The sequence below is a fragment of the Colobus angolensis genome, unplaced genomic scaffold, assembly GCF_000951035.1.
Source record: "Colobus angolensis palliatus isolate OR3802 unplaced genomic scaffold, Cang.pa_1.0 Scaffold406, whole genome shotgun sequence".
Taxonomy (NCBI): Eukaryota; Metazoa; Chordata; class Mammalia; order Primates; family Cercopithecidae; genus Colobus; species Colobus angolensis.
This window is the reverse complement of record NW_012117444.1, coordinates 306,391-322,481: the sequence shown is the minus strand read 5'-3', so window position 1 is coordinate 322,481 and position 16,091 is coordinate 306,391. Positions and strand designations below refer to the sequence as shown.

Genomic DNA, 16,091 nt, shown 5'->3' with positions numbered 1-16,091 from the left:
ATCTTCTTGGGCTCAGGCCATCTTGCCTCAACCTCCCAAGTAGCTGGGACTGCAGGTACACACCACACTGCCCCTGGCTAATTTTTTTTATGTTTTATGGAAAGTCTTGCTGTGTTGCCCAGACTGGTCTCAAACCTCCTGGCTTTGAGTTTGAGAATATACCTCTGAGAGTATAGTCTGCTTCTCATTGAGATTTCTAGAGGTGAGTTTTCTGGTTGATTTTCCAGGCGATCCTCCCACCTTGGCCTCCCAAGCGCTGGGAATTACAAGCATGAGCCGTCATGCCTGGCCTTTTTTTTGAGACAGGGTCTCGCTCTGTCCCAGGCTAGACTGCAGTGGCGTGATCTTGGCTCACTGCAACCTCCACCTTCCCGGCTCAAGCGATCCTTCCACCTCAGCCTCCCAAGTAGCTGGGACTACACATGCAGGCCACCACACCCAGCTAATTTTTGTTTGCATTTTTTGTAGAGACAGGGTCTCACTGTGTTGCCCAGGCTGTAAAATAAACAATAGGTAAGAGATGGATTTTTCTAGTGGGTGTGAGACTGGGCGTTTTGTGTGACCTTGGAGTCTGAGAGTCAGGTAGCCAGTGTCGTCTTCTTCATTTCACAGGAGAGAAAATTGAGGCCCTGTGAGACCCTGCTCCCGACTCTTGATGTTCACCCCTATAACTCTGTGGGCCCCAGTGCTAGCCAGTTTCTCACAGCTGTCATGTCAGCTTAATTTGGTTTGCTCTGTCTGAAGGTTGGGGAAGCGCCTGGAATTTGGGAAGCCGCCTTCACACATGTCTTCATTGCCGCTGCCGTCAGCCCAGGGGGTAGTCAAGATGTTGCTTTAGGAAAACCACGGAAGCTGAAGCGCTTGCTGTCGGTGTGGGAGTCGTTTCCTTTTGTCGTCTTTTTTACACTAGGTTTTATTTTAAGTTAGTTTGAGAAATAAGAGCAGTCTCCATAGTTCGCTTTGCGGCCCAAGCCAATGACTGAGGCCATCACCTGTGCTCTGGGGTTTGTCCCTGGGAAATGTCTCCTCATCCCTGCCTGCCACTGTGTGCATTGCAAAGAGGGACAAATGGGGCTGTCTGGGAAGGGCTCTAAGGTGTTGGTGATGAGGCTACCCTGTTGTTGCTGTTTTTGAGATAGAGTCTCACTGTGTCGCCCAGGCTGGAGTGCAGTGGCATGATCTCAGCTCACTGCAGCCTCCGCCTCCTGGGTTCAAACCGTTCTAGTGCCTGAGTCTTCCAGGTAGCTGGGATGACAGGCACCCACCACCAGGCCTGGCTAAATTTTTTGTATTTTTAGTAGAGACGTGGTTTTGCCATGTTGCCCAGGGTGGTCTTGAACTCCTGGCCTCAAGTGATCCTCCCACCTCGGCCTCCCAGACTGCTAGGATTTCAAGCGTGAACCGTTGCTCCCATACCCCATCATGTTGAGCTAACCCAAGCAGAGTCCTGATTGGTCTTTTTTTTTTTTTCTTTTTTGAGACAGTCATGCTCTTGCCTTCTCTCGTCCAGGCTGGAGTGCAGTGGTGCGATTTTGGCTCACTGCAGCCTCTGCCTCCCAGGTTCAAGCCATTCTCCTATCTCAGCCTCCTGAGTAGCTGGGACTACAGGAGTGTGCCACTACATCTGCTAATTTTGTATTTTTAAGTGAGAAACGGGGTTTCACCATGTTGGCCAGGCTGGTCTTGAACTCCTGGCCTCAAGTGATCCTCCGGTCTCAGCCTCCCAGAGTGCTGGAATTACAGGCGTGAGTCACCGTGCCTGGCCCCTGATTGGTCTTGACAGGTGGTGTTAATGTCCCAGGTCTCCTTAAATGTGGGATGGAGCTTCTCTCAGAGACTTTTCCCCTAGCGCCCAACCAGCTGGAATTGTCTTCCAGAACAAAATCTCCCAGTGCTTTGTGGTGTACTGAAATCATGTCTAATAACCAAGAACATAACGGTTACATGCCTTTTTAAAAACTGTGGAATAGGCCGGACGTGGTGGCTTAGGCCTATAATCCTAGCACTTTGGGAGTCCGAGGTGGGTGGATCACCTGAGGTCAGGAGTTTAAGAACAGCCTGGCCAACATGGTTGAAACCCCATCTCTACTAATAATACAAAAAATTAGCTGGGTGCAGTGGTGGGCACCTGTAATTCCAGCTACTCAGGAGGCTGAGATAGGAGAATTGCTTGAACCTGGGAGGCGGAGGTTGCAGTGAGCCAAGAGGGCGCCACTGTGCTCCAGCCTGGGCAACAGAGCGAGACTCCATCTCCAAAAAAAAAAAAAAAAAAGTGGCATAAACTTCTGAGACTAACCTGCTTCTCATTGAGATTTCTAGAGGTGTGTTTGAGTTTTCAGAGTAATTTTCCAGACCAACCAGCGTCAGTGGGAAATCGGTCCTCTTTTGGCAAATTGCAATCATTCATTTTCCTGAGTCCCCTGGTGGGGCGGGGGGAATTCTGCCTCAGGACCCTGAAGGGTCTTTGGGGGTGGCCATGGTAATGCAGCCACTAAGCAGGACTTCATTCAAAGTCATAATGAAGTAACCAGGGTGATCTTCAAGTAAGAATAAAGCACGAGATCATTGTTGGAAGCTTCCTTGTCAAAGACGTGAACACGGGATTTCCAACACACCACGGTGTGTCCACTCATCACTGCGTGTTAGGAACTGCTGTCTGTTTGGGACACAAGTTAAAGAACACACTAATTTCTGGAGTGTGCCTGCAGCTTCACGGCCTTCATTTTGTTACTAAGTTATTTTCTGGAAGAACAGCAAAAATTTCAGGTTGAAAGCAGAACTTTCCAAGTGCTACTGAAATTCCACAGAGAATTAAGCTGCGATGGTGGGTTTCTTACCCTAGAAACATCCTAACCTGTATCCGTAAAAGATGTCCTTTTATTTTTTTAAAAGATCAATAAAATCAACAGAAGTGATTGTTGAACTGGTTTGGGCTGGTGGTCAAAGAGGCTTTGTATGTTTGTACTTCCATGTTTTCTCATAGAGTGGTGAAAAATTTTTTTTAGCCAAGTCATAAAATGTGAAAAAATCTTTTTAAAATTTTCTATTCAAGCTGAGTTTTTAGAAATGTACATGGGATACGTTTGTGCGTCATTCAAGGCATATTAGCATCTGGTCGCAGGGTGGAGTCCTCCGTTTCCGTGTTTCCTGTCTCCCAAATCTGTCTGATCCCACGGAGTTGGTGGTATACCGCATCGTTTGTGTTGAACAGAGCCTTGCAGGCATGTCTGTCTAAAACAAGCTGAAAGAAGGACAGGGTCTATAGCTTGTTTTTATGGCCCTTACTCTAAGAATGATTTATTACGTTTTTAAGGGTTGTTGTAAAAAAGAATATTCGGCCAGACCATATGTAGCCTGTAAACGCTAAAATATTATCTGACTGGGTGGTGGTGGTGTGTGAGACAGGGTCTTACTGTTGCCTAGGCTGCCGTGCAGTGGCGTGATCATAGCTCACTGCAGCCTCGAACTCATGGCTCACATCCTTCTGCCTCAGCCTTCCAAGTAGTTGGGGGTACAGGTGTGTGCACTATCCTGCCTGGTTTACTTACAAAAACTTTTTTTTTTTTTTTTTTATAGGGATGGGGGTCTCTGTTAGCCAGGCTGGTTTCCAACTTCTGGCCTCAAGTGATCTTCCCATCTCGGCCTCCCAAAGTGCTGGGATTACAGGTGTGAGCCACTGTACCCAGCCACCATCTGACCTTTTTCTAGAAAGTGTTTGCTGACTCATTGGGAAGACCTTGTGTTTTAATTTAAAAAATCAAGGAAATCCTATGTTTTTCATGTGATACTGGTTTTGATAAGTGAAGATGTTCTTCCCAGACATGTTCAAGGGCAGGGGGCAGTGGCTCTTGGACCACACATCACCTTATTTCTCTTCCCCCGCCCTCCCCGCTGAACGGCCCAATAACCCCCTTAGAGACAGTCTCACTTTGTGGCTCTGCTCTGCTCTTTTGCTGGCTGTAGGGTCATAGGCAATTGATTTCACCTCTCTAGGCCTCAGTTTCTCCATTCATGAAATAACCCTGACATCAGAGTGTCTTTGGGACAATGAAGCAAAACCCAGCTTTCTCCAACTTCTTTTTCTCTCTAGAAGACAGCTCAACAGAAAAGCCAACGACACTGTGATTTATAACCGTTTATTAGTGAAAGTGTTTCTAAGCACAGTCAGGGTGTAAACAGTGCAGCATTCCTGCTCCCCTCCGTGGGAGCAGCGTCTCCTTTTCAATTCATGTGGCTACAGAAGGCACTTGGTGAACTGTGCGTGTCTGAGGTGTGGAAACCAGGAGAGGAGGAAAGAAGTCTCAAAGGCCTGATATAAGAAGTTGGAAAGGTTCGCAGGTTAGGGAATGAAGGGAGCGGGGGGGCGGCGACACCCATTTCGGTGACTTTCTCCCCATTTCATGTAAACAAAATTGCCAGGGACCAGTTACCATGGATATGTTTTTCTAAAAACTCAATGTCTGCACAATCCATAGAACTGGAGGATGTGTCTGTTTCCTGTTGGGTTTTTCTCATCTTTTACATCATACAAACTTCAATTTATACCTTGAATACAGGGGTAGTGGGCGGGGTGGTGGTTGTTGAGACAGGATCTCTGTTGCCCAGGCTGGAGTACAGTGATGCAATTATAGCTCACTGCATTTTTGAACTCCTGGGCTCAGCGATCCTCCTGGCTCAGCCTCTGTAGTAGCTGGGACCACAGGCGTGTACCACCACGCCCAGCTTATTTTTAAATTTTTGGATAGACAAGGTTTCACTATGTTGCCCAGACTGGAGGGTGGTGGTTTTTATATTTCTTGTGTGAAAGGTGTCGGTGATGTTTGGAATTTGAGAATGGATTTAGACAATGCTAAGTACAGTCTGCTGGGTTTTGCTTTGTTTTGGGTTCTTTGGTTTTTGGTTTTTCTTGCCGTGGTGCAAAACTCTAGAAAGTTGCTTATTCACTGGCCTTGGTTCCATTGAAGTCTGCATCTCGAGTGTCCATTTCCTCCTCAGAACCGTCTGCATTTTCAATAACTCTACGTCCTCCAGATCTTCTAGAAGGAACGAAAGAGGTCTCGTTTCCTCGCCTGTGGGTTGTAAGAAAACATTTCTTTAGCAAAGAATCCTTCATGGTTGGGATAGATTTTTTATCAATCTATTTTAAACTTGTAGCTGTAGTCCTATTGCAATATACATCTATTTTTTTATGACAGAAAACACGGCACAAATAAGATGCAGATATTCAAGTTGTCGTCAACAAATCCTGGCCAGTCTTAAGGCATGATTGATTGAATTTAATCCGCTGAAATTGGTTGTGGGGAGTGGAAAAGGTTTTTCAAGGCAAGACTATCTGCTTTTAAAAATGTCAGGCTTGGTCATTTGAGAACCCCCAGGATTCTGGTCTTTGATTTAGAATAGGAAAAAAAAAACCCAAAAACCAAGTAGGGGATTTTGTCTTCTGACTTTATTCATAGCCCATAGGGCAGAGATGGAGAGAACATACTGTTTTTTTTCTGTATGTCCTCACCCCCATTCGCCTTAGAGGTGGATTTTCAAGGTTTGAATTGGAAGGTGAAATGGACAAGGGCAGCCTTGAGAGAGGGGGAGGTGAGGGACACAGAGGGGCTCCCTGGTTAAAAGGCGGGACAGCGCCTCTTGCTGGTATGGAGCTTCCTGGACTGAGTGTTCCCCACTGCAGGGACTGCTGCATCTGTTTTGCTAACCGTGGAACACACCACACATGGCATAAAACAGGTGCCCAATGATTATTAGAAAAGGAGATGATACGTGTTAATCCAAGGTGGATTATTTTATTGAGATGAGGTCTCGATATTGTTGCCCAGGCTGGTCTTGAACTCCTGAGCTCAAGCAGTGCTCCTAACTTGGTCTCCCAAAGTGCTGGCATTACAGGTGTGGGCCACCACACCTGGCCTCCAAAGTGGATTTAAAAAAGTTTTAAGAGTCTCGGTCACCGGGCTGGAGTGCAGTGGCATGATCTTGGCTCACTGTAACCTCCACCTCCTGGGTTCTCGCAATCCTTAAACCTCAGCCTCCTGAGTAGCTGGGCATACAGGCACGCACACACCACCACGCCTGGCTAATTTTTGTATTTTCAGTAGAGGGGGGATTTTGCCATGTGACGCGGACTGGTCTCGAACTCCTGGCCTCAAACAATCCACCTGTCTCAGCCTCTCACAGTGTTGGGATTAGAGGTGTGTGCCAGTGTGCCTGGCCTCCAAGGTGGATTTTAGCTCCAGCCGGTAGGACACCCCTCTCTCTCTCCTTACTACTCCCATCTCTCTGCCCTGGTTCTCTAAGTTTATCACTTGGACTTCACAAGAAGGGCTGGTCATGTGAGGGGAGACTTTGGGTAGGAGGAAGGGAGTGGGCAGAAGGAGGAAAAATCAGACCCCGCCTTGCTGCTGACCTGCACTGTTAGGAAGAAACACTTAACTCTTTTCAGCGATTGCAACAAATAATCATGTTGGGTTCTGGCCATGTGGCCCTGCTTGACCTGAATTGGAAGACAGGTCTTATTTTAGGACATCAAAAAAACAAGCAGACTTTTGCTCCCTACACAAAGGCTGGACAAGAAGCCACAAGGATGAACACAACTCAGTGACTGATTCTTGAGTCAAAAGGAACAACTCGGCCGGGCACGGTGGCTCACGCCTGTAATCCCAGCACTTTGGGAGGCCGAATCGGGCAGATCACCTGAGGTCAGGAGTTAGAGACCAGCCTGGCCAACATGGCGAAACCCCGTCTCTACTAAAAATACAAAAAAATTAGCCAGGTGTGGTGGCGGGCACCTATAGTCCCAGCTACTCGGAAGCTGAGGCAGGAGAATGGCATGAACCTGGGGAGTGGAGCTTGCAGTGAGCTGAGATGGTGCCACTGCACTCCAGCCTGGGCAACAGTGCGAGACTTCGTCTCAAAAAAAGGAACAACTCAGGTAAGATCAGAGGCATAAGAAAGACCCAGAGATTCATGATTGCTGAGAAGAGGAACTCCCAATATGACCCTTTTGTTGACAGAAGATGGGAGAGACCCCAGCTGGGAAAGCCCACCTGGCTGTAAAGGATGGGGCTTCCGGCAGTGCAGGAATCAGGAATAAATACTTAAAAGTTGCAGCCACTCCAGAGTAAACACTCCTAGTCCAGCTTCAGAGAGAAGCTTCTGGACTTGCAGCCCTACTAGAGAACTCGCCATCCTTCTCTCTCTAGACATGACCCTCAAGTCTTTCTTTTAGCACTGTCTTCCAAGCACTTGACTCAGAAGGTTCCCCAAATTCAGAGCAGACAGCAGCAGCAGTTTGGCCGTTCCCTGTATGCTCCTCACACAGCTCGCTTCCTTAACTCCAGCTTCAAAACCTGATGGGCTGGCTGGGTGCAGCAGCTCATGCCTGTAATCCCAGCACTTTGGGAGGCCAAGGCGGGGTGGATCGCTTTTGAGGTCATTTGTTGGAGACCATCCTGGCCGACATGGTGAAACCCCATTTCTAGTAAAAATACAAAATTAGACGGGCATGGTCGTGGGCGCCTGTCATCCCAGCTACACAGGAGGCTGAGGCAGGAGAATCACTTGAACCCAGTAGGCAAAAGCTGTAATGAGCCAACATTGCGCCATTGCACTTCAGCCTGGGCGACAGCAAGACCGTCTTTAAAAAAAAAAAAAACCCAAGTGAGTTAACCTGGAGCTGGGAAGTAGTCCCTAACCTTCTCATTAGTGCTCCAGGCACATACTTTTTGGCTCTTGGAAGAGTCCATTTGCCAACTGGAAAAGCTTAATGGATAAATTTGCTCCCTTGCCTCCCTTGACCTAAGAATACATTGTGCCCTGGGTCATTGGAAGCTGCTTGCTTGGCTGTCAGCCTGCAAGACACTCTGTTTTGGCTCAAGTGCTTTTCTTGGAACTGGTTTCAAATTCTAGACCAAGGTTGGCACCAACTATACCTGTTACAGGAACTAAGGGACCCTCTCTCTAGAGGGCCGGATCCTGGAGAATCTGGTTTTTGTGTGTGTGTGTGTGTTTTTTTTTTTTTTTTTTGAGATGGAGTTTCACTGTCTCACCCAGGCTAGAGTGCAGTGGTGCAATCTTGGCTCACACCAGCCTCTGCCTCCCAGGTTCAAGCAATTCTTTTGCCTCAGCCTTCTGAGTAACTGGGACTACATATGTGTGCCACCTCACCTGGCTAATTTTTGTATTTTTAGTAGAGACGAGGTTTCACCATGTTGGCCAGGCTGGTCTTGAATTCCTGACCTCAAGTGATTCATCTGCCTCGGTCTCCCAAAGTGCTGGGATTATAGGCGTGAGACACTGCGCCTGGCCTAGCATTTGGATTCTATTCCTGGACCCAGCTTATCCAAGGCCTCAGGAATCAACTTGAATGTAAGCACCTGCTGCTTTGCAAGGACTTGGTTTCCCACTGACTGGTGGGTTCTGCACTTCAGCCAACCCTGGAATTCGGCTTATCCTGTGATCCCAATGAGCCAGCAGGAGAGCTGCTCGAAGTGTCCCAGAGCCTCATCTGCTCCCCCATAAAACTGGCTCTTAACAAGACCTCACCCCATGCTAAAATTTAAGTATTTTGGTGGTGACAGCAAAACAGATTCTCCAAAAATGAAGATGCACACAAATGACGGTTGGTTTGGCCTCTCCATGAGGTGAAAGAAGTCAGATCCACATTGCCTAACTTCACCTATGAAAAGTAGTTCATCATGCCCGTAATCCCAGCCTTTTGGGAGGCCAAGATGCACGGATCACCTGAAGTCAGGAGTTGGAGATCAACGGCCAACCTGGTGATATCCTATCTCTAATAAAAATACAAAAATTAGCTGGGCGAGGTGGCGGGTTCTTGTAATCCCAGCTACTCAGAAGGCTGAGGTAGGAGAATCGCTTGAATCTGGGAGGCGGAAGTTGCAGTGAGCCAAGATTGCGCCATTGCACTCCAGCCTGGGAGACAGCGGGACTCCGTCTCAAAAAACAAAACAAAACAAAACGTTTTTCAAGTCCCAGAGAAGCAGAGACCTCTTTGGGAAGGGCCCTGTGTGCATCCTCGAGTCTTAGGTGTCCATTCCCCATTCCCTGAACATGGACGTGCCCGTGAAGTCTCCAGAAAAGGCTCTGCCAGGACTGTGCTTGGCTTTGCGGTGGTCAGCTTCCACCCCATGTGCTGAAAATGCAGTTTGTAGTTAGACATCACTCAAGCCACGTGCAGCCCCCGGCATTTGTCAGACATCGCAGTGAGCTCATTTCCTTTGCGGACAAGCCTGTGAAAGCTGAATCGTGGGAGGACTGGTTGCTGCGCTGCAGTTACCATGAACTTTGTGATTTCTGACTTGTGACCCAGACCAGCTAACTAGAAGCCAAGTACATTCTCTAGGAATGTGCCCAGATAGTGGAACTGTCATATTCACGCAGTGGAGTATCTTCACTGGACAAGGGAGGACAGCACTGCTGAGTGCCCTAACAGTGTAAGAGTGGCTTTTGGCATGAAGAAAAATCCGAGCCACACACAGCCTCTGACGTCTCGTCAAGATGCAGTGATAAGGGCACACTGTTGGGTGTCATGTCACATGCACTGCCCAGAGTCAGGAAGGACAGTGGGTCAAGAGATGAGGTCAATTTGTCATCCTGATCTTGGTTTCAATGAAAGACAGCTTTGCACTAAGATATCCAAGCCTTCAGATTTTGCAGGAATCTCGTGGAAATGTGCAAGGGTTTAAAAATCGGGGTGGGCAGAGGGGTGCACTGGGCAGAAAGGAAATGGATACTGAGACAACACATAGCTGCGAAGCTGAAGGCATGATACCTGGTGCATCATTGCGAAGTTTCCTGTGGGGGGGGCCCTCTGAAACAGAGAGAGAATCCCCGGAGGTTACCATCAAAAAACGAAAAGGAGCCCAGTTAAGTATATTCTTAATTGTTAAAGACATTTGCTTTAATAATTAAAGGCACTTTTTTTTTGAGACGGAGTCTCGCTCTGTCACCCAGGCTGGAGTGCAGGGCTGCGATCTTGGTTCACTGCAACCTCTAAGTCCCGGATTCAAGCGATCCCCTCACCTCAGCCTTGCGAGTAGCTGGGATTACAGGCATGCCCCACCATGCTTGGCTAATTTTTGTATTTTTAGTATAGATGGGGTTGCACTATGTTGGCCAGGCTGGTCTCGAACTCCTGACATCAAGTGATCCTCCTGCCTTGACCTCCCAAAGTGCTGGGATTTGGGATTACAGGCATGAACCACCACACCTGGCATTAAAGGCATCCTTAAGTCAACCTTGCAGTGAGTCATCTGATGCCAAGAGCCCTTGGTGAGGCTGGTACATGATAAGCAGTTTTTTGATCCTCTGTCACCCAGGCTGGAGTGCAGTGGCGTGATCTATCTCTGCTCACTGCAACCTCCGCCTCCTGGGTTCAAGTGATTCTCCTGCCTCAGCCTCCCAAGTAGCTGGGGATTACAGGCATGCACCACCATGGCCGGCTAATTTTTGTATTTTTAGTAGAGACGGAGTTTTACCACGTTGGCCAGGCTGGTCTCAAACTCCTGACCTCAGGTGATCCACCCACCTCGGCCTCCCAGAGCGCCGAGATAACAGGTGTGAGCCACCGCACCCAGCCTAGGTTTTTAAATAGAAAGGAAAATGTCTGTCCTTTAGAGCTACTTTTAAGAACCTCCTATAAATCCCATGATTGCATACCTGTTCAGGGAAGTAAAAGCATTTGAGCAAGCTAGTTTGAAAAATCAGTGTCGGAACAGAAGCCAACAGCCCCAGGCAAGGCACCTGCAGCCACATCTCCCTTGATTTATGATTACTTCCTCTTCATTCGCTTTGGGGCCTCTAGCAAGAGGGGAGAGGTGGAGGCCTTGTGCAGCTCTTGTCGGAGGTAACCGGCAGTGTACCAAGTGGTAGGTAAGTGGGTCTGGCTTTAGAGTAAGGCTTGCGTTGAGATGTGTCTGGCTGATAAAACTTGGTGAAATTTGCACTGCAATTCCTTCTTGGCTGAGGAGCCAGGTATGCTTACCAACCTCCCTTAGGGCCCTAGTGCCCAGTTTTACGTTTTTGTGCACCTAAAAAAGAAGGCAGGACAGACCTTCGACCTGCATTACGTGTGTGTTCATGTCGGAACTGGCAAAAACGGTCTTTTTGTCCCACTCTGCCCTTGGCTGCCCAAAGAGGCTCAAGTGTCTGGGACAGAGTCCACGGGGGATATCCAGTGTGTGCTCAAGAATCACTGGGCCGGCCGGGTGCAGTGGCTCATGCCTGTAACCCCAGCACTTTGGGAGGCCAAGGCAGGCAGATCATGTGAGGCCAGGAGGTTGAGACCAGCCTGGACAACATGGTAAAACCCTGTCTCTACTAAACATACAAAAATGAGCCAGACATGGTGGTGCGCTCCTGAATCCCAGCTACTTGAGAGGCTGAGGCAGGAGAAGTGCTTGAACCCGTGAGGCGGAGGTTGCAGTGAGCTGGGATCACGCCATTGCACTCCAGCCTGGCGACAGAGCTAGACTCTATCTAAAAATAAATAAAAATTAAAATTAAAATCACTGGGCCTGAGAAAGGGAACCAGAGACAGCAGTGGGGTAGAGAGTCAGAGTGGCTGTGTCCCCATCCCTCAGCCCAGCCACTCCGGAGGGGCAGGGGGACCGGTTGCCAGCAGAGCACGTCCAAGGGTTTTTTTTCTTGGGGGACAGAGTCTTGCTCTGAAGGCTGGAGTGTAGTGGCGTAATCTTGGCTCACTGCAGCCTCCACCTCCTGGGTTGCAAGTGAGTCTCCTGCCTCGGCCTCCCAAGTAGCTGGGATTACAGTCATCCGCCACCACACCCAGCTAACTTTTGTGCTTTTAGTAGAGATGGGGTTTCACCTTGTTGGCCAGGCTGGTCTCGAACTCCTGACCTCAGGTGACCCACCCACCTCAGCCTCCCAAAGTGCTGGGATTACAGGCGAGAGCCACCGCACCTGGCTCCTAGGAGTCTTTACAGTGACAACAGCTCTCCCTCAACCATGGGAGATGCTTCCAGGCCCCAGCTGTACTGTGGGAGCTTAGGCCTGGTTTCTCTCCTGTCCATGGGGGTCCAACAAGCCCTCGCCCTGCAGCGAGTGGGGCTCTTCCCTGAAGGCTTGGTGCCCTGCTTCAGCTGCTCTCTTCCCCTTTTCAGAGGGGTTTGGATTTTTCCGTGTCTCGTGCAGTGGTCCCCAAACTCGAGAGGTGATTTCAGATGGCTTCCAGGCGTGCCATCCGGTGACTGAACTGCACCCTAAGAAAGTCATTTCCTTTCCAACTTTTTTAAAACAGGTCTAATGATTATGTCAGAGAGAGCCTATTTGGGGCTAATGGCTGTTGTCACTCCCTTTATAATGGAGAAGTAGCCTTCAGGTCTTGGTGATGAAGTTGTGGCCACAGTAGCTAGATACTGAACTTGATACTCTTTTCATTGTATTAATTTCATTGTGACCCGTTGATAGAGGTGATGCTGGTTTAAATATATAGGGGTGGTATGTTTTATTTGCAATTATATGCATGTATAATTAAAACTTGAAAAGATAAAGTCATTGGTATTAAAGGTGGTAAGAGGTTTAGCACAGGGCTGTGGTGGTATGAGAATGAAGCGGGGGAAATATCTGGGACCCGAGGGATAAAGGTTCACTTGGCCTGGTGCTGTCCTAGACATTGGAGTTTTTTTTTTGAGATTGAATTTTGCTCTGTCACCCAGGCTGAAGTGCAGTGACACAATCTCGGCTCACTGTAACCTCTGCCTCCCAGCTTCAAGCGATCCTCCTGCCTCAGCCTCCCGAGTAGCTGGGATTACAGGCACACCCCACCACACCTGGCTGATTTTTGTATTTTTAGTGGAGACGGCGTTTCACCATGTTGGTCAGGCTGGCCTTGAACTCCTGACCTCCCGTGATCTACCTGCGTTGGCCTCCCAAAGTGCTGGGATTTCAGGGGTGAGCCACTGTACCCAGCCTGGGCAGGATTGTTTAGGGCAAGTTGACCAGATTCTCCCACAGATGGGATGTAGGGCATAAAGGAGACCAAAATGTTAAGAAGGATCACGAGGTTTGTGATCTGAATTGCTGGCAACTTCATTTTAGCTGCTCGGCTGGAGAGAGGGGCCAGTTTGGAAGTGAAGAGGTTCATTCAGTCAGGGCTTGGGGTACAGCACGTTTGGTGTGAGCTGCCTATAGTCATCCATGTGGGAATGGGAGGCCAGTCTGAGGTTCTAGGAAGAAGCTAGGGCTTCTCAAAGATGAACTGAGGAGTCATTAGATACAGATGGAATTCTAAAGCGCCAAGACTAGTTGAGCCTCTCACCTAGAACAGGGGATAGAGATGAAAAGAGAACTAAGGCCGGGTGCGGTGGCTCACGCCTGTAATCCCAGCACTTTGGGAGGCCGAGGCAGGTGGATCACGAGGTCAGGAGTTCAAGACCAGCCTGAGCAACATGGTGAAACCCATCTCTACTAAAAATACAAAAATTAGCCGAAAATAGCTTGAACCAGGAGGCGTAGGTTGCAGTGAGCTGAGATAGTGCTACTGCACTCCAGCCTGGGCAACAGCGCAAGACTGCATCTCAAAAGAGAACTAAGTTGATACCCTAGGGCGCTCCGGTGGTAAGCAGGTTTTGAGATGAGGGATCAGCAGAGGAGAGGAAGAGGGACAACCCCACAGATCGGGGGCACAAGCAGGCAAGAATGGTGTCTGGGAAGTCCAGGCAAGCAAGTGAATCAGGCCAGAGGCATGATGGGCTGCGTCACGTGCTGCTGCCCTGTCAGAGGACATCTGGCCATTGGTGTCGCCCATGGGAGGCTTCTGGGAGAGTGATGGGTGGGGGCAAGGGGAACCAGCAGCTCTTCACTTTTTTTTTTTTTTTTTTTGAGACCGAGTCTCATTCTGTCACCCAGGCTGGACTGCAACCTCTGTCTCCTGGTTTTAAGCCATTCTTGTTTGTGCCTCAGTCTCCTGAGTAGCTGGGATTACAGGCATGTGCCGCCACACCTAATTTTTATATTTTTTGGTAGAGACGGGGTTTCGGCATTCACATACAGTTTTGTAGTAAGGGTAGCAAGGTAGATGTGGGGCTAAGAGGTTATTCCATTTGCTGATGGAGCAAATGAAAGAGAAAACCTTGCAAAGTAAGGATTTTTGGAGCCGTGTGCTTGAGTGAACAAGAGGGCTGGGTCCAATGGAGGTGTTGGCCTTGGTTGGTGCCAGAGGGTTCAGCACAGAAATGGAAAAAAAGTAGAAGTGTGCAGAAGTGCAGGGAGGTAGGGTGATGAGGCAGTGGGAGCTTGTGCACGTTTCATGATCATTTCTGCTTTTGATTTAAGTAGGAAGTAAGGTCCCCAGCTGAGAGTGACAATGAGGAGGAACGATAATAAGTTGAAAGAAAAAGTGAAGAGAGCAGAGAGATAAGATAAGGGAGGTGTGTGGGAGACCCCTGAGCAAGGCCTGCTCTGTGGGAAAAGGTGGAGAATGGGTTTTGGGTTTTTTGAGACAGGGTCTCACTCTCTCATCCAGGGTAAGTGCAGTGGCTAGATCATGGCTCACTGCAGCCTTGACCTCTGGGGCTCCACTGATCCTCACATGTCTGTCTCCTGAGTAGCTGGGATTTTAGGTGTGCGCCATCACGCCTGGCTGATTTTTGTTTGCTTTTTGTGGCGATGGGGTCTTGCTGCTCTTGAACTCCTGAGCTGAAAGCCATCCACCTGCCTTGGCCTCCCAAAGTGCTGGGTTATAGGTGTGAGCCCTGTGCCCGGCCAAGTCTTGAGTTTCATTTGGGTTGTGCTTTCACCAAGTGATTGCAGCAATGCAAGAGGGGGAACCGGCTGTTGAGGTTCTGTGACGGGGGTTACTAGACGGTTGGTTTGGAACTGGGTCAGAGGCTGATGGCATTGAGGGAGTGAAGACCCCGTTGGGGACAGAGCCAAAGATGGCGCCAGGCAGACAATGAGATTCCTGAGGGTCAAATCGTGAGGGCTCCTAGGAGCACTGGTTAGGCTGGTAGAAGCAGCAGGATCACCCGGAAAGTCAAGGAACCGAGAGGCTGTGTTGCCCACATGGATGTTGAAATCATGGACAACTGTGAGGAGTGACATGGGAGACAGGAAGCCCAGAGCTAAAACCTCCAGGGAGCCAATTGGGATGGATGGACAGGGTGGTAGAAGCAGCCCTTGGGAACAGTGGGGACACCCCAAGGTACCAGAGGCGTGGGAGAGAAAACAGCCCCCACTCCAGTGACAGCAGGAATTCTCAGCGGGGGCAGCTGTACCCTCCCATCTCTAGAGGACTTATGGCAACACCTAGAGACATTGTTGGTTGTCACAGTGCAGGGTGGTGGAGTGGGGGGCTACTGCAGCCGGTGGGTAGAGGCCAGGAATATAAGCACCTGCTACTTTTCAGGGATCTTTTTCCCACTGACGGGAATGCTGGACAGCCCCCATACCCGAGAATAATGCAGCCCAGATGGCAGCAGTGCCGAGAGGGAGAAAGGAGGAGCAGAGCATGTCAGGAAGGACGTGAAGTGCCAGGGGGCGGTGTTGCAGCTTCAGTGGATGCCATGAAGACTCAGTGATGCAATAAAGGAGAGGCTGGAGGAGACAGTGGGGATAGCCCCTTCCTCCTCCTCACCTGGAGGATGGGATGGGAGATGGTCGATCATTAAAGAAACCAGAAGGTAAGCTGTTACCAGGCAGGGCCCCGGTCTCATCTGGGCCTGCCTCAGTGCCTGGCCCACACTAAGCTTAGTGACTGAGGAGGAGCAGGAATAAACCACAGAAGGGAGTGGTGGCTGTGGGCACAGGGGGCGTATGCAGGCCGAAGGGAGCCTGAGCCCCCAGCACTTCTCTCTGGCCTGAGAGACAGGGTCTTCCTGGGCCACGGGCTCCTCACCTGAGCTTGCTCTTGAGGGCGTTCACCTCGCGGCCCATGGCTTCGTTGCTCTCCGTGGCCTCATCCAGCTCCCGCTGCAGCTTCCTGCGGTTGGCGTTGATGCGCTGGGACTCCTCCTCGGCCTCCTCCAGCTGCCTCTTGAGCTGCTTGACCCTGGCATTGCCTTTCTCTGCCTGTCGAGGAGAGTGGGAGGGGTGGGTAGGGGAGGCCGGCT

General features: G+C 49.6%; 2 protein-coding genes across 2 annotated transcripts in view; one reads left to right on the top strand and one right to left on the bottom strand.

Annotated features, from left to right (window-relative positions):
* The window catches only part of NDE1 (nudE neurodevelopment protein 1), a 37,980-nt gene extending 36,501 nt beyond the window's left edge, over positions 1-1,479 (top strand). Inside the window, exon 8 of the mRNA XM_011956017.1 lies at positions 745-1,479. Within this exon, the coding sequence (XP_011811407.1) occupies positions 745-838 (94 nt within the window). The 3' untranslated portion in view covers positions 839-1,479. The remainder of the gene's footprint in view (positions 1-744) is intronic.
* A 2,641-nt stretch (positions 1,480-4,120) lies between these two features.
* LOC105521724 (myosin-11-like) overlaps positions 4,121-16,091 on the bottom strand; it is a 47,999-nt gene continuing 36,028 nt past the window's right edge. Inside the window, exons 19-21 of the mRNA XM_011956016.1 lie at positions 15,878-16,089; positions 9,794-9,832; positions 4,121-5,069 (exon numbers count right to left, since the gene is read on the bottom strand). Coding sequence (XP_011811406.1) covers positions 9,802-9,832; positions 15,878-16,089 — 243 coding nt within the window. The 3' untranslated portion in view covers positions 4,121-5,069; positions 9,794-9,801. The remainder of the gene's footprint in view (positions 5,070-9,793; positions 9,833-15,877; positions 16,090-16,091) is intronic.